This window comes from Mustela lutreola, chromosome 14 (assembly GCF_030435805.1).
Source record: "Mustela lutreola isolate mMusLut2 chromosome 14, mMusLut2.pri, whole genome shotgun sequence".
Lineage (NCBI taxonomy): Eukaryota > Metazoa > Chordata > Mammalia > Carnivora > Mustelidae > Mustela > Mustela lutreola.
Window position 1 is genome coordinate 31,321,812 of NC_081303.1, and position 17,502 is coordinate 31,339,313.

The 17,502-nt window shown below is 38.6% G+C and overlaps 1 protein-coding gene across 7 annotated transcripts in view; it reads right to left on the minus strand.

Moving 5' to 3' along the window:
* Nucleotides 1-17,502, minus strand: part of RASAL2 (RAS protein activator like 2) — a 373,545-nt gene that overhangs the window by 57,146 nt on the left and 298,897 nt on the right. For all 7 annotated transcript variants that reach the window (XM_059145575.1, XM_059145574.1, XM_059145573.1 and 4 more), the window contains one exon: nucleotides 13,263-13,372. In XM_059145575.1, the coding sequence (XP_059001558.1) occupies nucleotides 13,263-13,372 (110 nt within the window). The remainder of the gene's footprint in view (nucleotides 1-13,262; nucleotides 13,373-17,502) is intronic.

A 17,502-nucleotide genomic window follows, 5' to 3' on the forward strand; every position in this document is an offset into this window, starting at 1 on the left:
ACTTGGAGTACCAGTTAACTACCAGTCTATCTGAATCCTAAGTGATAGATTTCAGAATTTCATTCTGTAGGCAACTACATCTGATCACCCCCTAATTGTAAGTAATCTGTCATTCAGCTTTCTCCTCCTTTCATCAAAGATGGAGTTCATATTTCTATTTCCTATACTGAGAAATTTTTAAGACAAAAAAAGCAGAAGCTTTTTACCTACCAACTTCAAAACTGGAACTTTACCTTTCCAATCTTATTTCCTACCTTCTGCTTTATACACCATGAACTATTCAGAATTTCTCTTTAAGCTCCATAATTTCCCACAATCTGCTTTTGCTCATTATTTTCATTCTGAGAAAAGCTCTCTCCCTGTATCTGTTTCTAAGTTCAAATGATACCTGTTCTACTCACGGGTCACTGCTTAAAAGGTTGTTTCCTGAATATCCAGCCAGAAGTCATCTCAGCCCACCTGTACCATTCTCTCCTGAACACTGACTTCTTTTGTTGGACTCTCCTGAGCTTGGGGGCCATGTCTTTAGTTCTCTACATTCGTCTGTAGTGCATAGCTTTCTGGTGTGTACCTAACCATCACACATGTATTACTGTATATCAAGAAATTCGGTTTCTAGAAATATTAATTGGCAAAAGCTTGCCTGTACATCACAATTGCATAAAGGAAACTCCAAGTATTACTATAAACTGACCCAAAAAGCAACGACTCATGGAACACTACATCAAAAGTTAATGATGTACTGTATGGTGAATAATTAAAAAAAAAAAAAAAAGAACAAGAAGAAGAAACCACACTGGTAACCTAATTCCACCACAGCATTATAACAGAGTTTACAACCAGTAGATCATTGGTTATATAAACCTGGAGCTGCAAGGGTCTTTCTGATTAGTCAAATCTGTACATTAAAATATCCTATGGTATTCTGCACAGAAAAGCTTACTGATCATATGTAGTAAAACTCACTTAAGCCTGTGTATTTGGGGGCACCTGGGTGGCTCAGTGGTTAAACCTCTGCCTTCGGCTCAGGTCATGATCTCAGGGTCCTGGGATCGAGCCCCACATTAGGCTCTCTGCTCAGCAGGGAGCCTGCTTCCCTTCCTCTCTCTCTGCCTGCCTCTCTGCCTACTTGTGATCTCTGTCAAGTAAATAAATAAAATCTTAAAAACAACAACAACAACAACGATGTGTTTCTGTCATTTTAAAGTAGTAACTCAGACCTCATGAGAAAATTTTACCTTTTTAAAATGCTATGAGTGCAGATAAGTTTTGTGGTTATCAAAATCCTTAAAGAATTCAGCACATCATGACCACTACTGCATTACCCTCTGATACCTCAAGATAGACTCTCTCTTCATCTCGAAGGGGGGAGAGATGAAGTGATTTGCATAGCATCATCATAATGAGAAATTTAATGAAAAACAGTTCTCTAACTTCTTTTGTATTCTGGTCAAATTTGGTGAGGTAAACCACAAAGGAAAAGATTGGCATGTTAGAACTAAATGAAAATCTAACACTTCTATATTTAGTGTTGTACATTCAGTGACATGATTTTAACTTTTTATTATTTATTTATTTATTTATGAGAGTGAGAGTGTGTGTTTATCATGTGTGCAAGTAAAAGGAGGAGCAGAGGCAGAGGGACAAGCAGACTCCTCGATGTACATGTAGCTTAATCTCATGACCTGGAGATCATGACCTGAGCCTAAATCAAGAGTCAGATGCTTAAGTGACTGAGCCACCCAGGTGCCCAGGTACCCCTAGAGACATGATATTTATTTATTTATTTATTTTAAAAGATTTTATTTATTCATTTGACAGAAAGAGACACAGCGAGAGAGGGAACATAAGCAGGGGAAGTGGGCGAGGGAGAAGCAGGCTTTCCGCTGAGCTAGGAGCCTGATGTGGGGCTCGATCCCAGGACCCTGGGATCATGACCTGAGCCGAAGGCAGATGCTTAACTGGTTGAGCAATGTAGGGGTCCAAAAACAAGAGTGAAAAGTGAAAATATGGTCAACTTATTATACATTAGGGAACCACAAATTAAAACAAAAAGTCCATCCCCCTGCATCTTTTTTTTGAGAGGCAATATAGCGTAAAGTTTAAAAATGTAGACTCCACGGGCGCCTGGGTGGCTCAGTGGGTTAAGCCGCTGCCTTCGGCTCAGGTCAGGATCTCAGGGTCCTGGGATTGAGTCCCACATCGGGCTCTCTGCTCAGCGGGGAGCCTGCTTCCCTCTCTCTCTGCCTGCCTCTCCGACTACTTGTGATTTCTCTCTGTCAAATAAATAAAAATAAAAATCTTTAAAAATGTAGACTCCTGACTCACACTTCCTGGATTTGAACCACAGGTCTGCCATTTTCTAACCTTGAACATAATAACAGTTATATGTTCAGAAATGTCCACTACATACCCCAAAGGGGGAAACAATTTACTAATTTCTCTGTGTCTCTGTTTCCTCATCCTCAAAATGAGGTCATTACAGTAACTAACTCATAGGATTTGTTATAATGATTAAAGAGACAGTTTATGTAAAATGCTTAGAACAGTGTCTGGCACACAGTAAATACTACCTAGGTGTTTATTATTACTACTTATTCCATCATATGGATACAATGTAAAATGCTGTTTAAAAGATAAAAGTAATCCATGGGGCACCTGGGTGGCTCAGTCAGTTAAGTCTCCAACTTTTGATCTTAGCTTAGGTCTTGATTACAGGATTGTGGGTTCAAGCCCTGCATCAGACTCCAAGCTCCCCCCCCCCCCATTTAAAAAAAAAAACTAACATAAAGAAATAAATAAATAAAAGTAATCCTACTCTGTTGGTGGAAATAGTAATTACTACAGCTTTTTTGAAGGATAATTTGATAATCCGCATACGCTATATGTAGTAGTTTTACTTCAGAAATCTGACTCAATCACATAAGGACAAAACAGTTATATGTTCAGAAATGTCCACTACATGCCCCAAAGGGGGAAACAATTAAAATATCCATCAACACATAGATGGCAGAGAAGTAGCAGGCTGAGACTGCTTCAGCTAGCCGGAGATCAGCTAGATAGCTTATCTAAAGATTGCAAACACCTGAAAATCCATCGGCAGATAGAAGAGAAGAAGAACAGCAATTCTGGAAACAGAAAAACAACCACTTTCTGAAAGGTAGGACCGGCGGAGAAGTGAATCCAAAGCAACGGGAAGATAGACCCCGGGGGGAGGGGCCGGCTCCCGGCAAGCAGCGGAGCAACCGTGCACAAAATCAGGACTTTTAAAAGTCTGTTCCGCTGAGGGACATCGCTCCAGAGGCTAAACCGGGGCGAAGCCCACGCGGGGTCAGCGTGGCCTCAGGTCCCGCAGGGTCACAGAAGGATCGGGGGTGTCTGAGTGTCGCAGAGCTTGCGGGTATTGGAACGGGAAAGCCGGCTACAGAGACAGAGCCGACAGTAAGCTCGCAGCTCCGTGTTACCTTGAACCGGTCGCAGGCTCGGTGAGCTCGGAGCGCGGCCGGAGGTCAGGCAGACGGGAGTAACTGGGCGCTGTTCTCTGAGGGCGCACTGAGGAGTGCGGCCCTGGGCTCTCGGCTCCTCCGGGCCGGAGACCAGGAGGCCGCCATTTGTATTCCCGTCCTCCGGAACTCTACGGAAAGCGCTCAGGTAACAAAAGCTCCTGAAAGCAAACCCGAGCGGATTACTCACCCCGGCCCCGGGTAAGGGCGGTGTAATTCCGCCTGGGGCAAAGACACTTGAGAATCACTACACCAGGCCCCTCCCCCAGAAGATCAACAAGAAATCCAGCCGAGACCAAGTTCACCTACCAAGGAGTGCGGTTTCAATACCAAGGAGAGCAGCAGAATTAAAGAGGAGGAGAAAGCCAAACACGGAACTCATGGCTTTTTTCCTGTGATTTTTTTTAGTCTTGCAGTTAATTTAATTTTTTCTTTTTCATTTTTTTTTTTTTCTCGCCTTCGGGTAAAATTTTTTTTTTAACTGTTACCTTTTTCTTTTTTAACGATTTTTTACTAGTTTATCTAATATATATATTTTTCTTTTTTACATTTTTCTTAGGTGTTTTCTTTTTTTAAAAATTCTTTTCTTTTCTTTTCTTTTTGTTTTTTTTTTTCTTTCTTCCTTTTTGAACCTCTTTTTATCCCCTTTCTCCCCCCTCACGATTTGGGATCTCTTCTAATTTGGTTAAAGCATATTTTCCTGGGGTTGTTGCCACCCTTTTAGTATTTTACTTGCCCCTTCATTTACTCTTATCTGGACAAAATGACAAGACATAAAAATTCAACACAAAAAAAAGAACAAGAGGCAGTACCGAAGGCTAGGGACCTAATCAATACAGACATCGGTAATATGTCAGATCTAGAGTTCAGAATGACAATTCTCAAGGTTCTAGCCGGGCTCGAAAAAGGCATGGAAGATATTAGAGAAACCCTCTCGAGAGATATAAAAGCCCTTTCTGGAGAAATAAAAGAACTAAAATCTAACCAAGGTGAAATCAAAAAAGCTATTAATGAGGTGCAATCAAAAATGGAGGCTCTAACTGCTAGGATAAATGAGGCAGAAGAAAGAATTAGTGATATAGAAGACCAAATGACAGAGAATAAAGAAGCTGAGCAAAAGAGGGACAAACAGCTACTGGACCACGAGGGGAGAATTCGAGAGATAAGTGACACCATAAGACGAAACAACATTAGAATAATTGGGATTCCAGAAGAAGAAGAAAGAGAGAGGGGAGCAGAAGGTATACTGGAGAGAATTATTGGGGAGAATTTCCCCAATATGGCAAAGGGAACGAGCATCAAAATTCAGGAGGTTCAGAGAACGCCCCTCAAAATCAATAAGAATAGGCCCACACCCCGTCACCTAATAGTAAAATTTACAAGTCTCAATGACAAAGAGAAAATCCTGAAAGCAGCCCGGGAAAAGAAGTCTGTAACATACAATGGAAAAAATATTAGATTGGCAGCTGACTTATCCACAGAGACCTGGCAGGCCAGAAAGAGCTGGCATGATATTTTCAGAGCACTAAACGAGAAAAACATGCAGCCAAGAATACTATATCCAGCTAGGCTATCATTGAAAATAGAAGGAGAGATTAAAAGCTTCCAGGACAAACAACAACTGAAAGAATTTGCAAATACCAAACCAGCTCTACAGGAAATATTGAAAGGGGTCCTCTAAGCAAAGAGAGAGCCTACAAGTGGTAGATCAGAAAGGAACAGAGACCATATACAGTAACAGTCACCTTACAGGCAATACAATGGCACTAAATTCATATCTCTCAATACTTACCCTGAATGTGAATGGGCTAAATGCCCCTGTCAAAAGACACAGGGTATCAGAATGGATTAAAAAACAAAACCCATCTATATGTTGCCTCCAAGAAACACATTTTAAGCCTGAAGACACCTCCAGATTTAAAGTGAGGGGGTGGAAAAGAATTTACCATGCTAATGGACATCAGAAGAAAGCAGGAGTGGCAATCCTTATATCAGATCAATTAGATTTTAAGCCAAAGACTATAATAAGAGATGAGGAAGGACACTATATCATACTCAAAGGGTCTGTCCAACAAGAAGATTTAACAATTTTAAATATCTATGCCCCCAATGTGGGAGCAGCCAACTATATAAACCAATTAATAACAAAATCAAAGAAACACATCAACAATAATACAATAATAGTAGGGGACTTTAACACTCCCCTCACTGAAAGGGACAGGTCATCCAAGCAAAAGATCAGCAAGGAAATAAAGGCCTTAAACGACACACTGGACCAGATGGACATCACAGATATATTCAGAGCATTTCATCCCAAAGCAACAGAATACACATTCTTCTCTAGTGCACATGGAACATTCTCCAGAATAGATCACATCCTCGGTCCTAAATCAGGACTCAACCGGTATCAAAAGATTGGGATCATTCCCTGCATATTTTCAGACCACAATGCTCTAAAGCTAGAACTCAACCACAAAAGGAAGTTTGGAAAGAACCCAAATACATGGAAACTAAACAGTATCCTTCTAAAGAATGAATGGGTCAACCGGGAAATTAAAGAAGAATTGAAAAAAATCATGGAAACAAATGATAATGAAAATACAACGGTTCAAAATCTGTGGGACACAACAAAGGCAGTCCTGAGAGGAAAATATATAGCGGTACAAGCCTTTCTCAAGAAGCAAGAAAGGTCTCAGGTACACAACCTAACCCTACACCTAAAGGAGCTGGAGAAAGAACAAGAAAGAAACCCTAAGCCCAGCAGGAGAAGAGAAATCATAAAGATCAGAGCAGAAATCAATGAAATAGAAACCAAAAAAACAATAGAACAAATCAACGAAACTAGGAGCTGGTTCTTTGAAAGAATTAATAAAATTGATAAACCCCTGGCCCGACTTATCAAAAAGAAAAGAGAAAGGACCCAAATAAATAAAATCATGAATGAAAGAGGAGAGATCACAACTAACACCAAAGAAATACAAACTATTATAAGAACATACTATGAGCAACTCTATGGCAATAAATTTGACAATCTGGAAGAAATGGATGCATTCCTAGAAACATATAAACTACCACAACTGAACCAGGAAGAAATAGAAAGCCTGAACAGACCCACAACCAGTAAGGAGATTGAAACAGTCATTAAAAATCTCCAAACAAACAAAAGCCCAGGGCCAGACGGCTTCCCGGGGGAATTCTACCAAACATTTAAAGAAGAACTAATTCCTATTCTCCTGAAACTGTTCCAAAAAATAGAAATGGAAGGAAAACTTCCAAACTCATTTTATGAAGCCAGCATCACCTTGATCCCCAAACCAGACAAGGATCCCACCAAAAAAGAGAGCTATAGACCGATATCCTTGATGAACACAGATGCGAAAATACTCAACAAAATACTAGCCAATAGGATTCAACAGTACATTAAAAAGATTATTCACCACGACCAAGTGGGATTTATTCCAGGGCTGCAAGGTTGGTTCAACATCCGCAAATCAGTCAATGTGATACAACACATCAATAAAAGAAAGAACAAGAACCATATGATACTCTCAATAGATGCTGAAAAAGCATTTGACAAAGTACAGCATCCCTTCCTGATCAAAACTCTTCAAAGTGTAGGGATAGAGGGCACATACCTCAATATCATCAAAGCCATCTATGAAAAACCCACCGCAAATATCATTCTCAATGGAGAAAAACTGAAAGCTTTTCCGCTAAGGTCAGGAACACGGCAGGGATGTCCATTATCACCACTGCTATTCAACATCGTACTAGAGGTCCTAGCCTCAGCAATCAGACAACAAAAGGAAATTAAAGGCATCCAAATCGGCAAAGAAGAAGTCAAGTTATCACTCTTCGCAGATGATATGATACTATATGTGGAAAACCCAAAAGACTCCACTCCAAAACTGCTAGAACTTATACAGGAATTCAGTAAAGTGTCAGGATATAAAATCAATGCACAGAAATCAGTTGCATTTCTCTACACCAACAGCAAGACAGAAGAAAGAGATATTAAGGAGTCAATCCCATTTACAATTGCATCCAAAACCATAAGATACCTAGGAATAAACCTAACCAAAGAGACACAGAATCTATACTCAGAAAACTATAAAGTACTCATGAAAGAAATTGAGGAAGACACAAAGAAATGGAAAAATGTGCCATGCTCCTGGATTGGAAGAATAAATATTGTGAAAATGTCTATGCTACCTAAAGCAATTTACACATTTAATGCAATTCCTATCAAAGTACCATCCATCTTTTTCAAAGAAATGGAACAAATAATGCTAAAATTTATATGGAACCAGAAAAGACCTCGAATAGCCAAAGGGATATTGAAAAAGAAAGCCAACGTTGGTGGCATCACAATTCCGGACTTCAGGCTCTATTACAAAGCTGTCATCATCAAGACAGCATGGTACTGGCACAAAAACAGACACATAGATCAATGGAACAGAATAGAGAGCCCAGAAATAGACCCTCAAATCTATGGTCAACTAATCTTCGACAAAGCAGGAAAGAATGTCCAATGGAAAAAAGACAGCCTTTTCAATAAATGGTGCTGGGAAAATTGGACAGCCACATGCAGAAAAATGAAATTGGACCATTCCCTTACACCACACACAAAAATAGACTCAAAATGGATGAAGGACCTCAATGTACGAAAGGAATCCATCAAAATCCTTGAGGAGAACACGGGCAGCAACCTCTTCGACCTCTGCCGCAGCAACATCTTCCTAGGAACAACGCAAAAGGCAAGGGAAGCAAGGGAAAAAATGAACTACTGGGATTTCATCAAGATCAAAAGCTTTTGCACAGCAAAGGAAACAGTTAACAAAATCAAAAGACAACTGACAGAATGGGAGAAGATATTTGCAAACGACATATCAGATAAAGGACTAGTGTCCAGAATCTATAAAGAACTTAGCAAACTCAACACCCAAAGAACAAATAATCCAATCAAGAAATGGGCAGAGGACATGAACAGACATTTCTGCAAAGAAGACATCCAGATGGCGAACAGACACATGAAAAAGTGCTCCATATCACTCGGCATCAGGGAAATACAAATCAAAACCACAATGCGATATCACCTCACACCAGTCAGAATGGCTAAAATCAACAAGTCAGGAAATGACAGATGCTGGCGAGGATGCGGAGAAAGGGGAACCCTCCTACACTGTTGGTGGGAATGCAAGCTGGTGCAGCCACTCTGGAAAACCGCATGGAGGTTCCTCAAAATGTTGAAAATAGAACTGCCCTATGACCCAGCAATTGCACTATTGGGTATTTACCCTAAAGATACAAATGTAGTGATCCAAAGGGGCACATGCACCCGAATGTTTATAGCAGCAATGTCCACAATAGCCAAACTATGGAAAGAACCTAGATGTCCATCAACAGATGAATGGATCAAGAAGATGTGGTATATATACACAATGGAATACTATGCAGCCATCAAAAGAAATGAAATCTTGCCATTTGCAACAACATGGATGGAACTAGAGCGTATCATGCTTAGCGAAATAAGTCAAGCAGAGAAAGACAACTATCATATGATCTCCCTGATATGAGGAAGTGGTGATGCAACATGGAGGCTTAAGTGGGTAGAAGAAGAATAAATGAAACAAGATGGGATTGGGAGGGAGACAAACCATAAGTGACTCTTAATCTCACAAAACAAACTGAGGGTTGCCGGGGGGAGGGGTTTTGGGAGAAGGGGTTGGGATTATGGACATTGGGGAGGGCATGTGATTTGGTGAGTGCTGTGAAGTGTGTAAACCTGGTGATTCACAGACCTGTACCCCTGGGGATAAAAATATATGTTTATAAAAAATAAAAAAATTAAAAAAAAAAATATCCATCAACACAGAAGTGAAATATGTTACAAAAAACTATAGCATACTAAGAAGGCAGCTGTTAAAATAATGTGGATTTAGATGTACTGACATAAAAGTTGTCCAAAATATTTATATTAAAAAGTAAATCATAAAGTAGTATGTGTAATATGATCCCATTTAAATGAAAATAAGCAAAACATATATATATATATGTGTGTGTGTGTGTGTGTGTGTGTGCATTTATGTATGGATTTTTAAAAGAGTTGTGAAAATATACAAACTGCTAATAAGGTTATTTATATGGGGAGTCAGGTAGAGTGAAAGAGCACTTCAACTTTTTGATCTGTACTTAGATACTAAAACTTATTTTTTTTAAAGATCTTATTTATTTATTTATTTTTGGGGAGAGAGCGAGAGTGCACATATGCATGTGCATACACACAAGCAAGGAAGTGGCAGAGGGACAGAGAGAGAGAGAGAGAGAAAGAGAGAGAGAGAATCTTGAGCAGATTCCTTGCTGAGTGCAGAGACCAACATGGGGCTCGATCTCATGACCCTGAAATCATGACCTGACCAAAATCAAGAGTTAGATAGTTAACCCACTGAGCTACCAGGCTCAGTACAGGCGCCCCTGTACTGAAACTTTTTAAAACAAAGACACATGTATTTTACTATACAATTTAAAAACTGAAAAAAGGGGTTGCTTACTAGGTTTGCCTATCCTACTAAGAAAATCCTGGTTTCTATGGATTTGATATAAGAATATAAATATTCTGGGATGCCTGGGTGGCTCAGTTGGTTGGACGACTGCCTTCGGCTCAGGTCATGATCCTGGAGTCCCGAGATCGAGTCCCGCATCGGGCTCCCAGCTCCATGGGGTGTCTGCTTCACTCTCTGACCTTCTCTTTGCTTATGCTCTCTCTCACTGTCTCTCTCTCAAATAAATAAATAAAATCTTTTTTTTAAAAAAAAAAGAATATAAATGTTCTGCTACTGAGATTTAGACACTATATACCATTTTGGAAGAAATGGCCTGACTTGGGCAATCAACACATATAACCCAAGAAAACCAGTTTTTGAAAAAGCCTTTGGTCTCACCTACAATGGTACTGATTCAAAGAACTCACTAGATTAACATTTTGTACCTTAGTTCTATTTATCTCCATCTTCAGTTGATCTGAAGGTAAGAGAGCCTATTTTTAAAAAACATAATATATTCAAACTCTAGTGAGTATATCCCTTTACGGAAGAACAAAGTTTTTGAAAAATTTCTGTATAGGAAACTTCTACAATTCAAATGGATTTAAAAAATATAAATACTTGAGATTTACTGGCACCTTTCTATTATGCTGTATTTGAGACACAAAGATACTACCATTGATTGAAGCAGAACTGCATGAAGGCACACACAATGAATTTAGGTCACTGGAAAGGCCAAAAGAGCACTAGCCATATAACAGCAATATAGGAGACTCTGGGAGAACACAATCTCATGGTTAATTCAATCTAAGCATTCCTTTAGGCTACCTAAAGCAAAATGGAAGAGGACGGAGCACACTGAAGTTATGAAAGGGATATTTAGTGCAAGGTTAAAAAAAAAAAAGTACACCTATAAAAAATATTTCCTTGCCCACCCAAACGTACATCTGCTGCAGATTTTAAGAAAGTGGCTACTGAACTGGGAGTGTTTCTGTGGTTGTACAATATCATTGTTCTTAAAAACCATTATTCTGAAAAAGATTTCTCATTCCATTTTATTGAGACCTTTATAAAATGGTGTTAATTCTTAGAATAATGAAAACTGTGGAATAATAGGAATCTAAGGAAGAGATATGAAAAGGAAAAAAAATCAGTTTTTATGATTACCTTAAAACAAAGAGCTATAAAAGAGGTAATTAACAACACAACTACACAGCAAATTGGACAGACTTGCAAATATCACAGAGCACCTCTAAAGTGGTTCAGGGATAAAAATCGCTGATAAAGCAGTATACTGCCTCATCAGGTAAGTATGGGGGGCAAGTTACTTCATCCATTAAAAAAGGAGAGGAATTCTCTGCCTGGCAAATCTACAATCTGCCATTACAGAGACTGTAGTCTGTATTTGTTTGTTTTGTAGATAACTGAAAATAACAGACTTACTGAAAGAAAAAAAAAATCCAGTATAAATAAGAGTATCAAATATGGAAGGCAGACAGAAGTTCCAATCCAAGCTCTACTTCCTACTAGCTCCACAAATAAGTTAAACCATATGATAACTGACTCTCTCTGCTTGACTTATTTCACTCAGCAAAATCTCTTCCAGTCCCGTCCATGTTGCTACAAAAAGTTGGGTATTCATCCTTTCTGATGCAGGCATAATACTCCATAGTGTATATGGACCACATCTTCCTTATCCATTCGTCCGTTGAAGGGCACGTTTCCATAGTTTGGCGACCGTGGCCATTGCTGCTATAAACATTGGGCTACAGATGGCCCTTCTTTTCACGACATCTGTATCTTTGGGGTAAATACCCAGGAGTGCAATTGCAGGGTCATAGGGAAGTTCTATTTTTAATTTCTTGAGGAATCTCCACACTGTTCTCCAAAGAGGCTGCACCAACTTGCATTCCCACCAACAGTGTAAGAGGGTTCCCCTTTCTCCACATCCTCTCCAACACATGTTTTTTCCTGTTTTGTTAATTTTGGCCATTCTAACTGGTGTAAGGTGATATCTCAATGTGGTTTTAATTTGAATCTCCCTGAGGGCTAATGATGATGAACATTTTTTCATGTGTCTGATAGCCATTTGTATGTCTTGATTGGAGAAGTGTCTGTTCATATCTTCTTCCCATTTTTTGATATGTTTGCCTGTTTCGTGTGCATTGAGTTTGAGGAGTTCATTATAGATCCTGGATATCAACCTTTTGTCTGTACTGTCATTTGCAAATATCTTCTCCCATTCCGTGGGTTGCCTCTTTGTTTTTTCGACTGAGCTGTTGTGACCCTGGGGAAGTTTTTCAATTTCTTTTGTCTTAGGTCCTCATCTCTAAAATAAGGGCAATAACTGTATCTAGGGACGTATTATATGAGAGGCAATGTTAAAAATGCTTTATAAATAGTAAGCACTCAGTAAATGTTGGTGATGGTGGTGATGTGTGATAATTTGGCAAGTTTAATTTCCTAAATTTTGAACAATGTGGAGACACCAAGTTCTAGCACACATTCAAAGATTTTAGAAGGTTGTTATCCTTATTAAGCTATGCCTATGAGGGTTACTCAAGCTGATAGTCCTAATAATCAAAATCTTTACATGTCTTCTAGACGGGACTGCAAACCAATACAACTGATTGCATATGCTGTACACAAAAAACAATGGAGCAGTGAACAGCTTGGACTTGAGCCAAACCGCTCAAGACCAAACACCATTTTTGCTATTTACTAAGCCATATGACCTTGGGCAAGATTATTTAATTCTCCCTGTGTCTCATGTTCTTCATCTAGGAAGTGGTGATAATAATATTTATCTTATACGGTTACTATAAAGATTTAATGAGATAATGTACAGAAAGCATCTAGTGCAGTCCTCAAAACACATTTGCTATTGTCATCATCTACAAAAGAAAGACATCTCTGACTACTAAGATTTGATTCTATAGAAACAGCATTTAAATTAGTTCTTACTTTTCAATATTTTAAGATTCTTAAACTGCCTGGGCATTTGAGCCTACACTTTGTACCTTGCCTCAATATAAGTAAGACAAAAAAAAAAAAAAAGTGAATTTAGCATTGGATCTTTCCAATTGTCATTGATGTAAAGTTAGAGATGACCAAAAGTACCTTATCAAAACCCACTGTAGAACTGCTTTCCCTGCTTAAAACAAAAACAAAAAAGAAAAACAAAACTGATTTCCTTTTAAGCAAGTTTACTTCTTACCTGTCATCTGCATTACGAAGGGATGGAAGCCGAAAGCTAGTGTTTCTGTCAAGCTTTGACTGGCTTTTGGTCCTCTTGATGGAGCCTTTCAGGCGCTTGCTGAAGAACCCCTAGAATGAAAAGGCAGAAGGTGATGGGAGAGAAAACCAAAAGAGCAACTTTGCTGTCTCCTTACTCCTCTGCACCACCTCTGAAAAAGGTATTAAGATTTTTATAATGAAGACCAGAACAAGAATCCAGCTTTTCATTTTTTAATTTATAAGTAAAAGTTGCTTGGAATCACTTGGTAATGGGATGAAAAATATTTTTCTTCTAGGATAACTGGGATAATTAAACTTTTGATAATACTTACCTTCTTATTTCTTAAACATTTTCTATAGCAGCTATGGTAGAGAAACCTCTAACATTGTTAATAGATTTTTAAAAAACACAACAGTGTAACAGAAAAACATATTCCTTTCTCTGAAGAAGTTTCAATTGAAAAGGGCATCTAGTAGGTAGTTTTCTGAATTAAATTAAGGGAAGAAAGGAAATGAGAACAGCATGTGCATGAGTGCACTAGAGGAATTTTAAAGGATATACTGATAGTGAAGAGAGAAGCTTTATTCTAAGAGCTGCCCCCCCCCAAAAAAAAACAAAAAACAAACGAAAAACAAACCCAAAAGTAAAAGCAGAAAAAATAAAACTCCACAACCCTCCCCCAAACCTCTCAAAGAACACAAAAAAGAATTATGTAATTAGTATAAGGTAATGTGTTGGCAGTCTCAAAAGTGTGAAAATTTGGTCTACAAATCACCTTGGATATATTACTTGAAACTTAAGTTTTAAATGTAGCTAAATTATCTTGAAATACGTATCACTTATGAAACAACTGAAACATCTAGACTTCAGAACAAAGTAGTTTACAGTTTTTGGCCCCTGCTAGCCTCTTACTACTTCCACTAAACTATCTAGAGCTCCTTCAACATTTCCTAGTCTTAGCACCTGGTAACAATGAGCATCCAATGAAAGTGTGCTGATTAATGAATACAATGCATGCATGAATGATGACAGTCACTGCTTTCAAGTAGCAATCATATTGTTGGCAGATGAAAGGACATCTTACAGAAGTATACCAAACCGTTTTGAGAAAAAGTTCTAATTCAAAGAAAAGTATTTTGATGTTGGGAAAATGACTCTTTCTAATCACCTTGCAAGAAATATTGTTTTATATATATATATAAAAGCTACGTACAATAAACATTTCCATAAGGAAGACAAAGAAATATGTCAAATCTTTTATATTCTTTTAGTTATCACCAAAGCCCACTTGTTTTGGGTGAAGACTGTATTATTCAAGATACACTGGGTTACATTTATCTAGTCATCTCCCCATATTAATAGCACGAAACATGTTCCGCATCTATCTATGAGCCAATCGACTAAGGGAGATGGATGCTTGGCTCTGTGCTACTCTCACACGGGGACTTGGGCTAAGGGAGGCTCCTCCTCTGCTCATCTATAGTTGGTTCAGCAGGAGAAAGGAAATGTGACAAGTTATATCCTAGTTCTTAAACCTTCATGTCACTTCCAGTCTCATTTCATCAGACAAAGTCATGTGACTTTCTGTCACCTGATTTCCACGAGGAAAGGATATACAATGGTATTCTGTATCCAGAAAGAAAACCAGGACTATCTGGTCAACAGTAATGTGGACCACCACAGTGCTTACCCACGCCAAGTATTCTGCCAACACATAGGCATTGCTCCTTTCATTTGAGAATAATGTAAATGAACTTATTTGGACCAGAAGTAAACTATTTAGCTCACTGGAAAAAAATACTTATGTTATTTCTTGTTATTCCTGTAGCCCAAAGAATAAGCATAGAGACTCTTGGAATATACCACATAGACGTAGTTCCCTAGGCTATTTTTATTATAGGTGCATAGAGATTGACTGGAGGGAATAAAACAAGAAAACAAAACTGTTTTTTACAGTACTACATTTCTTTTTTTATTTTGTTTTTTAAATTTATTTTTAAAAGATTTTATTTATTTATTTGACAGACAGAAATCACAAGTAGGCAGAGAGACAGGCAGAGAGAGAGGGAGGAAGCAGGCTCCCGCTGAGCAGAGAGCCTGACTTGGGGCTCGATCCCAGGACCCTGAGATCATGACCTGAGCTGAGGTCAGAGGCTTTAACCCACTGAGCCACCGCCACCCAGTTGCCCCTGTTTTTTAAATTTTTTATTTAAATTCAATTTAGTTAACATATATTGTATTATTAGTTTCAGGAATAGAATTCAGTGATTCATCAGTTGCATACAATAGCCACTGCTAATTACATCACCTGTACTCCTTAATGGCCATCACCCAGTTAGCCCATCCCACTCCCACCTTACCCCACCGCCCCTGCAACCCTCAGTTTGTTCCCTATAGTTAAGAGTTTCTTCTGGTCTCATCAAATACTAGCCAATAGGATTCAACAGTACATTAAAAGTATTATTCACCATGACCAAGTGGGATTTATTCCTGGGCTGTAAGGTTGGTTCAACAACTGCAAATCAATCAGTGAGATACAATACATTAATAAAAGAAAGAACAAGAACCATATGATACTCTCAATAGATGCTGAAAAAACATATGACAAAGTACAGCATCCTTTCTTGATCAAAATGCTTCATAGTGTAGGGATAGAAGGCACATACCTCAATATCATGAAAAGCTGTCTATGAAAAACCCAAAGTGAATACCATTCTTAATGGGGGAAAAACTGAGAGCTTTTCCCCTAAGGTCAGGAACATGGCACTATCACCACTGCTATTCAACATAGTACTAAAAGTCCTAGCCTCAGCAATTAGACAACAAAAAGAAATAAAAGGCATCAGAATAGGCAAAGAAGTCATCAAACTCTCACTCTTTGCAGATAATATGACACTTTATGTGGAAGACCCAAAAGACTCCACTCCAAAACTGCTAGAACTCATACAGGAATTCAGTAAAGTGTTAGGATATAAAATCAATGCAGAGAAATCAATTGCATTTCCATACACTAACAACAAGACAGAAGAAAGAGAAATTAAGGACTGGATCCCATTTACAATTGCACCCAAAACCCTAAGATATCTAGGAATAAATCTAATCAAAGAGGCAAAGAATCTGTACTCAGAAAACTATAGAATACTCATGAAGGAAATTGAGGAAGACCCAAAGAAATGGAAAAATCTTCCTTGCTCATGGATTTCAAGAACAAACATTGTGAAAATGTCTATGCTACCTAGAGCAATCTACACATTTAATGTAATCCTTATCAAAATACCACCAACTTTTTTCAAGGAAATGGAATAAATAATCCTAAAATGTATATGGAACTAGAAAAGACCCCAAATAGCTAGAGGAATGTTGAAAAAGAAAACCAAAGCTGGTGGCATCACAATTCCAAACTTCAAGCTCTATTACAAAGCTGTAATCATCAACACAGTGTGGTACTGGGAGAAAAAAACAGACATACAGATCAATGGAACAGAATAGAGAGCCCAGAAATGGAACCTCAACTCTATGGTCAACTGATCTTCAACAAAGCAAGAAAGAATGTCCAATGGAAAAAAGTCTCTTCAACAAATGGTGTTGGAAAAATTGGACAGTCACATGCAGAAGAATGAAACTGGACCATTTCCTTATACCACTCACAAAAATAGACTCCAAATGGATGAAAGACTCAATGTAAGATAGGCATTCATCAAAATCCTTGAGGACAACATAGGCAACAACCTCTTCAACCTCAGCTGCAGCAATTTCCTCACAGAAACATCACCAAAGGCAAGGGAAGCAAAGGCAAAAATGAACTATATGGACTTCATCGAGATAACAAGCTTTTGTACAGCAAAGGACAGTCAACCAAACCAAAAGACAACGAACAGAATGGGAGAAGATATTTGCAAGTGACATATCAGATGAAGGGCTAGTATCTAAAATCTAGAAAGAATTTACCAAACTCAACACCCAAAGAACAGATAATCCAATCGAGAAATGGGCAGAAGACATGAACAGACATTTCTGCGAAGAAGACATCCAGATGGCCAATAGACACAGGAAAAAGTGCTCAACATCACTCAGCATCAGGGAAATACAAATAAAAAAAAACCACAGTGAGATACCACCTCACACCAGTCAGAATGGCTAAAATAAACAAGTCAGGAAACGGTAGATGTTGGTGAGGATGTGGACAAAGGGGAACCCTCTTAGACTGTTAGACTGTTGG